The sequence below is a fragment of the Orycteropus afer genome, unplaced genomic scaffold (genome assembly GCF_000298275.1).
Source record: "Orycteropus afer afer isolate SDZICR_OR568_19922 unplaced genomic scaffold, OryAfe1.0 scaffold00202, whole genome shotgun sequence".
Taxonomy (NCBI): domain Eukaryota; kingdom Metazoa; phylum Chordata; class Mammalia; order Tubulidentata; family Orycteropodidae; genus Orycteropus; species Orycteropus afer.
The window spans coordinates 5504616-5515029 of NW_006921789.1; the positions used below are offsets into that span (position 1 = coordinate 5504616).

Sequence of the window (10414 nt, forward strand, 5' to 3'; positions counted from 1 at the left end):
TGTCTTCTTTCACCCACAGTTTAGCTAGAACTTACCTTCCATTGAAAGTTTGCCTTTATAAGACCGATTTTTTAAAAATTATCTTTTTGAATAGAATCTCCATTTTTAGTCAGAATAACCCACGTGCTTTGGATAGAGATTCATCATCCTGAAACTATTCCTGTTTTCCATATGAGCGCCTTCAGGACGGAGCCCACGGTCACATGGGTGCAGCACAGACCTGTGTCCTCCAGAGTTCGCTGTGCTGCGTCCAACTCAACCCTGGCGCTTTCTCAAACCTGGAGCGGCTGAAACCCTTTGCAAGGACACCCAAGCGGGGGCACGTGAGCGCCCCGACTTCCTCCAGACCCCGCCTCTGATTGGCTCCTGGGTACATAAGGAACCGGTGATTGAGCGGTGGCTGTGGGCAGAAACTTGCCGGAGGTCTTTGGTTGGCATCGCCCTTTCCTGCTCGCCAGTTTGCTGGCGGGCGGAATCTGGAGAGGATGAGGTCGTCCTGTGTCCTGCTCACCGCCCTGGTGGCGCTCGCCGCCTACTACGTCTACATCCCCCTACCCAGTTCTGTGGCTGATCCCTGGAAGCTGATGCTACTGGACGCGACTTTCCGGGGCGCACAGCAAGTGGTGAGACGCAGCCCAGCGCTGATCCTCTCTCCCTTCTCTTAAGCGAGTATTAGAAGGGGAAACTAAATATTCGGATCGCGTCCCACAAGAATGCATATTTTTCTAAACCTCCGAGGTGTTCGGTTTTTAAGGTGGCTTTGACCGGCATTTTCAGGGTATCGCGTTCGCCTCCTTGCTAGCTGAAGGCTAGATCTGTGTCTTCTCGTCTTCGTTGGTGACAGATGGAGGTGAAGTTATTGAATAGAATTTAGAGGCGATTTAACCCTTCGACTGTCCTAAATATCGCCCTCTTTCTTGGTTTACAACGTCATAAATCAAAATCTTTCAGTATTTTTTAAACCTCTCCTCCCCCATTCTCGTTCCACAATAAGAGCTGGCAGAGAATGAGTTAAATATTTTAGAAGGGCTAGGAGAAAACAGGCTCTGACTGGGGAACGCAGCCACCTTAAAAACCGAAACGGACACCGGCGATCTCCAGACGTCCCTAGACTATGGAGCGCTCCATTCTCGGGGCAATAGGGCAGGGCTACCCTAAGCACTTGAGGAACCCCACGGATCGACTATTTCATCCGTGGCACTTCTCAGCCAAGCCCAAGAAAGGAGGCCTGAAGATCCGGCTGGCTGGGGAGGCGGAGGCGGAGGCGGCGGCTGGCGGTTTCGTGATGCGTTTGTTTTCTGCCTGCCTTGCAGCATTGTTTTATGTCCCTGGCTGTCAAGGAGACCTTTGCCTGAGCCTGGATACCCTGACTTACACTGGAAGGCTTGCCTTGTTTCTGTTGCATTATGGATGTGTGTTTCTTTCACCCATAGGCAGGAAAATGTAGCTGTCTCTGGTTTGATCCTTGGTTAAGAGGTATTCTTAGTCAAAGAGAGGCTAAAATCTAAATACAAACGAACGCTAAAATCTGAATTCAAGACAAGGCTGAACCCTAAAACTCGGCAGTATTTCTCAGCAGCCTGCTCTACCTGAACTCCTAATCCTCCAAAACCTATTATCTCCGTTTTCCCAACCTTGGACTTTCATCTCAGGTTATTTATGTAAACTCCTTCCAGGGACAACCAGACCCAGAAAAGGGCCGAAAAATGATTTTCCTAGAGGGTTTATGTTCCTTTTCGCTAACCACTCTATTTGTAGGATTACTCTGTAGTCTGTGGAACTTTGTCCCATCAAAGCCCATTAGGGTATTGTAGCACATTCCAATATGGTTTTACTTTCCTGAGTCCAGCTATGTTTTCCATCCCCAAACCCTCTGTTGTCTCTTAGGAAGGGTCTGTAGACCCTCGTTCCTTCCCTCCTGTTTACTATAATGTTGACATAGTGGAAGAATGACCAACCCTTTCCCTAGCCTTCTTCCAAGAAAGACATTCTTCATGTAGGTAGCCCTGCAATCCCTTCTTCCCCCATGAAATTATATAATTTTGGAATTACACCTTTCCAAGATTCTGGAACAGTGATGTTTGCCTGGGTGGGTTACATGACTTTCTACAATGATTTAAATATGGAAAGCAGGGGAAAAGAATCAAACTGCTATGTTGGCCAGAGAGATTATACTTAATTTTCAGGTCACCAGTAGTCTTTCATCAAAAGTAATTTGGGAGAATCCAGAGCTGAAGAAAACCCTGTCATCCCCATCTAGATTGCCAATCCATGAAAGGCAAGCTTGGGTAGGTCCTCTACAGAGTGCCCTCAGCTGATGTTTGAGAATGATAATGTGTGTGTCCTCCATTCACAATGATAGATGAGGTAGCTTGTCTTCACCTGACACTGTGGCTCAGGAGTAGGTTTATACAGAATTGGCTCTTGTCACTTCTCTTCTGAATTGTGAAATAGCATAAACAACCATTCAGTCCAGACAGCACGGTATTCTACCCCGTAAAACAATTTACCAGGGTCACTTCACATTTTCCTAGGAAAAAGGCAATGTGGCATAGTAAAGACATGACTGCTCGAGTCAGACCTCCCTGGATCCCATCTCAGCCTGGCTACTTACTGGATAGGAGGCCAAAAGCATTTATTAACTTTCTCTGAACTGCAGTTTTCCCTGTAATACAGGCCCAACAGCTACTTCGTGAGGTTGCTGTAGTGTTTAGTAATGTATTTAAGCACCTGGTCTTTGGTAAATGGTACTTGTTATAGTTCTTATTCTAAGAGTTGCCTCCAAGTATCTACTATGGATTGTGGGTAAAATATGTAGGATTGCTCAAATTTGTTGAAAAATATAACAAATGTAAATTGAGAGTACCTTATATCATTGAAACCTCTAGAGCTACCGATAAATTGCATTGCATAAGGGTTGTTACCCAGATAATTTTAGTTTGATTTGATTGGCTCAGTTACAAAAACAATAAAGCTTCTTTAGAGATTAAGTTTGATCTACTTATTAAACAATGGGCACCTGCCTACCAGCCAAACCAAACTCACTGCCAACGAGTCAGATCTGACTCATAATGACCCCTCCTTGGGTTTCCGAGGTGGTGTCACTACAGAAGTAGATTGCCCAACCCTCCTTCCGAGGAGTGGCTGCTGGGTTCGAACCACTAGCCTTCTGGTTAGCAGTCAGATGCCATAGGCACTACGCCACCAGAGCTCCCTCCTGGGCACCTGCCTAGCATCAAGAAATGTAAATGCTACTTCTGTTGTCATTGGCAAATGCTTCATCATTCTCCTTAGTTTCTTTATCTTATGAAGGTGAATCAGATTATTGAGATTATGTTCTTCCAACTTTTCTTCTTTAGAAACTCTCTTTAACATTCATCTGAAATATAAACTCTGTATGAGGATCACCATGGAACTTTAAACATCCAGATATCCAGGTCACCCCCTATACCAATATATTCAGAATCTTTAGGGAGTAAGCCCCAGCATACATGGTTTTTTTGTTTTGTTTTGCTTTTGTTGTGAATATTCACAGTAAAACATACACCAATTCAACAGTTTCTACATGTACAGGTTAGTGACATGTATTGAATTCTTCTAGTTGTGCAACCATTCTGACCCTCCTTTACTGACTTGTTCTTTCCCCATTAACATAAACTCACTGCCCCCTAAAGTTCTTATCTAATATTTCAAGTTGCTGTTGTGAATTTGATCCCATACAAATGCAATGGAAAGCACTGCTGTGGAGTAGGATCCGACTCATAGAGACCCCTCCTTGGGTTCCCAAGGCGGTATCACTATGGAAGTAGATTGCCTGACCTTCCTTCCGAGGAGTGGCTGGTGGGTTTGAACCGCCAGCCTTCTGGTTAGCAGTCATATGCCTTAGGCACTGCACCATAAGAGCTCCCTGATCCCATACAGGTAGAGCTGAAGGAAGACATTGTGTATTAGTTGAGCTAAACTTTTGTTTGGTTTTAAGAAGACTTCTGGGGATATTTTTGGCTTAAGGTTTAAAGATTATCTCAGGACAGTAGTTTTGGGGCTTAGTCTGTCTTCCATGGCTTCAGAAAGTCTAGAGTCAATCAGAACTTGAAATTCTGTTCTGCGTTTTTTTCCCTTTTGCTCAGGATTCTGCTATGGAACTTTTGATCAAAATGTTCAGTAGTGGTAACTGGCCACCATCCAGCTCTTTTGGTCTCATGGTAAAGAAAGCAGTTTGCTCATGTAGGCAGTCAAGCACACATTCCATATCCTCCTCCTGTTCCTGACTCTTCTTTTTCCTTTGTTGCTCCAGGTGAGTAGAGACCAATTGTTATGCCTTGGATGACTGCTTACAAACTTTTAAGACACCAGGCACTATGCAATGAAAGTAGGAGAGAGACCCTAAACCTCCAAACCAAGGAACCAAATCCCATGAGGTATTTGGTTCTACATAAGCAGCCTCAGCACCTACTATTTTTTTTCCAGTCGGTTGTAAATATATTTATCACACAACTTATGCCAATTCAACTTTTTATAGGTGTCCAACTTAGTGACAGCAATGACAATAATTGTACAACTCAACCTTAATCGATGCAAATTTTCCATCACCTTTAACTCCCCTTATCCCCCTCTCCCCACCTGATAAGTATAATAAACTCTAGTCTCTATGCATTAGATTTTCTTGTCTTTTTATATAAGTGAGGTCATACAATGTTTGTTCTTTGTGATTGGCTTATTTTTTTCTGCAGAATGTCTTCAAGCTCCATCCATACTGTAGCATGTATCAAGACTTCATTTCTCCTACTGGCTAAATAGTATTCCATTGTATGTACATACTGCATTTTGTTTATCCATTCTTAGGTTGGCATGCATTTAGGTTGTTTCTACCTTTTTCCTATGGTGAATAGTGATGCAATAAACATTGATGTACAAGTCTCTTTCTGACTTTCCACTTTCAAATCTTTGTGTATATACCTAGGAGTGGAATTGCTGGCTCAAACAGTAGTTTAATTTTTTGAGGAATAGCCACAGTGTTCTTCATGAGGGTTATTCCTACCAACAATAGATAAGGATTCTAGTCTCCCTCATCAACATTTGTTATTTTCTGGTGTTTTTTTTTTTTTTTTTTTTTTTTTTGCATCTCTCTGATGGCTAATGATCGTGAGCATTTCTTCATATGTTTGTTGGCCGCTTGAATATCCTCCTTGGTGAAGTGTCTGTTCATGTCTTCTTTTTTTTTTTTTTTTTTATCTTAGCCAACCTAGTGGAAGTGAAATGATAACACATTGTGGTTCTGATTTTCATCTCTCTGCTGGCTAATGATGCTGAGCATCTTTTTAAGTAATTGGTGGCCATATGAATGTCCTCTTTGGTAAAATGTCTTTTTAAGTCCTTTGCCCATTTTATAATTGGATTATTTGTCTTTCTGTAGTCAAGTTGTTGAAGTTTTATATACATTTGGGTATTAGATTCCTGTTGAACATATGGTTCTGAACATATTCTCCTGGTTGGTAGCTTGTCTTTTTGCATGAATAAAATAAGGAGCTCTTGTGACACAGTGCCTAAGGCATTTGACTGCTAACCAGAAGATTGGTAGTTCAAACCTAGCAGCCACTCCACAGAAGGAGGACTGGCAATCTATGTCTGTAAAGATTTACTGCCTCGGGAACCCAAAGGGGGTCACTAAGAGTCAGAATCGACTCAATGGCAGTGAGTTTAGTTTGTTTTTCTTTCTGGATGAACAAAAGTTTTAAATTTTTAGGAGGTTTTGTTTGCTTATTTTTGTCTTTTGCTGTTTGTTCTTTTGTTATATTAGGTAATTCATTGTTAAAAACTAGGCCTGACAATTTTGCCCATGCTTGTTTATCTAAGAATGTTATAGTTTTAGATTGCACATTTAGGTCTTTAATCCATTTTGAGTTTATTTTTGTGTGTGGTGTGAGGCATGGATTCTGTTGCATTTTTTTTTTTTTTCTGCATTTGGAAATCTAATTTTCCCAGCACCATTTATTGAAGAAACTCTTCTCATCCAGCCATCAGTGTTTTTAAAAGCTCCCCAGCTGATTTTATTGCACAGCAAAATTTGAGAAACACTGCAAGATAAATAAAGTGAATTACTGAAGCAGATAATATATTTTTCCTAAACTGCTCAAGTTATACTGCACACACGGTGTTGGGAATGAGCCCTTTTACATTAGTATGGATTAGTCTGTCAGATTAGTTGGCTGATAATTTGGCCCTAAGAGTCTAAGAAGATAAAACCCTAACTAGGCAAATTTCTGTGTGTATAGCAAAGTACTCAGACTTGAGCAGTGGCAAAACACAAACAAAAGTCAGACTATGAAGTGCAGGGAAACAGTTTAGAAGAGCAGACAGAAAGAGTTTAGAGGACAAAAAGGAAGGAGTTTGGGGGAGATTCTCAAAGCTGATTTTGCAATACTACTCAAGCAATGATTTTTTTTAAAAAAAATGGTAATTCTAGTGCAAGTGAAAGAAGCCTTAGGGGCACAAAGGTTAACAGCTTGGCTGCTGATGGAAATGTTGGCACCCAGTGGTTCCATGGGAGAAAGATCTGCCCTGTAAAGATTACAGCCTAGAAAACTGAGTGGGGCAGTCTGCTCTGTCACCAGTCGCGGTGAGTCATATTTGACTCAACTATGCCTAATAACAAGTGCAGGTGAAGATACTGAGATGTGTAAGTTGCTGGAAGAAAACTTCCTTGAGGATGGTTTGGCAGGATCCTTTAGAAGCCTTAGAAGAAGTGTGTTTATTCTTTGACTCAGCAATTTATCTGGATAGAATTTATTATAAGGAAGTAATCATGGATATAGGCAAAGCTGTAGCTATAAAGATAGGGACATTTGATAGGATTGAAAACCTTGTCCAACTATGTAGTCCAAAAGTATTGTCATCTATAAGAAATATAGTGAATATTCAGGTAAAATGGAGGAATAGGCAGAGAAGCGACACAGACCCTCTTCAACAAAGAAAAGAAAAACCAGTTGACAGGGATACAGAAGATGATCCTGAAGCCTTGAGCTTTGAAAGGAACTATGCAGAAGTGGATTAGGCACCAACTAGTGGAAAAACCTGAATGAAAACAGTGAGCACAGAGACAGTCAGAGCTGCGGACTGTCAGCTACCCTGACGGGACCAACAGCCTGAATATTTCCAAGTGGTGTTGGGACCTGAGAATTGACCTAAAGATCAGCCCTGGTCACCAAGGGCTGCAGAGATGACTGCGCTGGTGGCCTATGACTAGGAAGGGAAACAGCAAGGAGGGAGAGAACCTAAGCTGTTGACTTTCTGCTGTCTGGAGGGCGCAGCCATTTTGATTGTTTACACATGGCAGGCATTTTGGATATTTAAAGTGACCAAGGGCACAGCCACTTTTAATGTTTATAAGCGGCAGCCATTTGGGATATTTAAAGTGACTGATAGTGCAGCCATTTTGAATCTTTGCAAGTGGCAACCATTTTGGATTTTAAAGTGATAGCATTCTCATTCAGATTCCAGGGACCTAGGACTAGGCTCTGTTTGCCAAGGTCAGCAGGTACATGTAAGAGGCTGAGAACAGGAAAGGAGACAGGTGGTGAGTGTATAAATGCTGTCAACCAGTGAATAGAGGAGCACACCACAGTACCCTGTTTGCGTAGATAACATACAAAGAAAACAAAAATTGTGAGCAAGTCACTCCAACATACAATCACCAATTAAATATAAACAGAAAAGCATCATGATGCCTTGGAAACAACAGAGCATCACAGTCCACACAAAGAAGCAAGATAAGGCAGGAGAAACAAGGGACCAGGATACAGACCTAAAACATATCCCGAGGAAGATGCAGCATTGGAACTGATAAGGAATTCAAAAGAATTATATTTAGGTATCTTCAACAAATTGAGAGACAGATCAAGGAAAACACAGAGAAAACCATAGAACAATTTGAAAGACAATACAAGAACAAAATGACAAAATAAATGAAAAGTTAGCAATGATACAAAATCTACAGATAGAAATCCAGAAGATTAATGCTAAATATTCAGAAATAGATAAGACATTGAACAGGCAAAGGAGCAGAATTGAATCAATGGAAGACAGAATTGGCGAAATTGAAGCAAATACCTGAATATTTCTTTGGAAAGGGATAACTCAGAAAAAAGATCAAAACAAAATAAAGAAAGCCTAAGGTTCTTGTGGAATACCATCAAAAGGAATAACCTATGTGTCAATAGAATTGAAGAGCAGGAAGATATAAATAAAACCACAGAGAAAATTGTTGAAGATTTGTTGGAAGAGAGTTTTCCTGGTATGATGAAAGATAAGAATATATCCATTCAGGAAGTCCAGTGAACCCCAAACAGGATAGACACCAAAAGAAAATCACCCAGACATATCATCATAAAACTTACCAAAACCAAAGACAAAGAAAGAATCATGAGAGTAGCACAGGAAAAACAAAAAGTTACCTGCAAGGGGCAATGAATAAGACTAAGCTCGGATTTCTCAGCAGAAACCATGCAGGTGAGAAGATAATGGGATGGTATATATAAAACTCTGAAAGAGAAAAATTTCCAACCAAGAATTTAATACCCAGCAAAATTGTCCCTTAAATATGATGGTGAAATTAGGACATTTCCAGATAAGCAGAAATTAAGGGAATTTGTTAAAACCGACCAATGTTACAAGAGATGCTAACCGGAGCCCTTTGGACAGAGAACCAACAACAGCAAACAACAACTGACCATTAATACACATGATGATATAACCCAAAAACTAACACAGCTATGGAAGTATCCAAAGTAAATAAGCCTACAAGATTGTAAACAGGGAACCAGAGACATAAATTGACAAATGAGGACAACTACAAACCAAAAAGAGGGGAAAAAACTGTGTCATTACAGAACTTCTAAATGGTAAGGAAATCAAGACAACTACAAGATAGAATGGACTGTTCTAAACTTGGGAAAAAACTATAAACCACAGGGTAACCTCAAAGAAAAATGATAAACCTTCACATCAAAATAAAAAAAAAAAGGATCAGCACAAATATTTAGCAAATACTAAAACAATAGCAACGAAGGAAACAAAACAAAACTAGCTCAGCATAGAAAATTATATGGAACAAAGAAATCGACACCATGAAAAAGCACATAACAAAAATGATAGCAACAAATTCATATTTGCCGATAATTACATATCTGGCAAGGGACTTATCTCTGAGATTTATAGAAAACTCCAACACCTCAACAGCAAAAGGACTAACTATCCAATTGAAAAATGAGCAGACAATATAAATAGACACTTCACCAAGGAGCATATTCAGGTGGCTAGCTAATATCTGAAGAGACACCCACAATCATAGGCTATCAGAGAGATGCAAATCAAAACAACAATGAGAAATCATCTCACTCCTGCACTGATGGCAAGGTTCAATGAGACAGAAAATAACAAATGCTGGCGGGGATGTAGAGAGATTGGGAGACTCATACACTGGTGGGACTGTGAAGTGATACAAATGCTGTGGAAAGCAATATGGCAATTCCTTAGAAAGCTGGAATTGGAGATACCATTTGACCCAGCAATCCCATTACTAGGTATATATCCTAGAGAGGTGAAAGCCAGGACAGGAACATTATTTACAATAGCTAAAAGATGAAAACAACCTACATGCCTATCAGCAGAAGAGTAGATGACCAAACTATGGTACATACACATACTGGAATGCTATGCAGCACTAAAGAGTAATGTAGAGTCTGCAAAACACCGAATAATATGGATGAACTTAGAGGACATTATGCTGAGTGAAATAAGTCAACCACAGAAGGACAAATATAATATTAGTTCATTGTTGTGGAGGGTCAAGGAAAGGTTTATATATGGAGGGAAACTTTCTTTGTTGGTTGAGAGAGGAGGGGAGGGAACACTGCAAAAAAAAAAAAAGTGCCTTGACCCATGTCACTTTAGTTTTGTGTATTTCACTTTACATAAATTATATTTCAATAAAATGCATTAAAAAAGAAATATAGTGAATATTCAGCAGAAATATGATTAGCAGCCTTCCTTTCTTCTTCCTTCCTTTCCCTTTCCTTCCTTATTTCCTTTTTTTCTTTTTGCAGCATTGTTTAAAAGGATGGCAATTTAAGAGCAACTCAAGTGTGCAATAAGAGTTTAAGTAAATTATAGTAAATCTAAACTTTGGAATTCTATGCAACTGAAAAAATTAAATTGTAAGATAATATTTAATGGCCTGAGAATGATTTATACTGTGTGTTAAGTGGAAAGAGTTTGCAAAACACTGTGCACTATTATCCCATTTAAAATACCTATATAGGAGCTCTGGTGGCGTAGTACCTAAGGCATTTGACTGCTAACCAGAAGCCTGGCAGTTCAAACCCACCAGCCACTCCTCAGAAGGAAGACTGGGCAATCT

General features: G+C 40.3%; 1 protein-coding gene across 1 annotated transcript in view; it reads left to right on the forward strand.

Annotated features, from left to right (window-relative positions):
• Positions 1-395: 395 nt before the first annotated feature.
• NCEH1 (neutral cholesterol ester hydrolase 1) overlaps positions 396-10414 on the forward strand; it is a 97715-nt gene continuing 87696 nt past the window's right edge. Inside the window, exon 1 of the mRNA XM_007948104.2 lies at positions 396-623. Coding sequence (XP_007946295.1) covers positions 486-623 — 138 coding nt within the window. The 5' untranslated portion in view covers positions 396-485. The remainder of the gene's footprint in view (positions 624-10414) is intronic.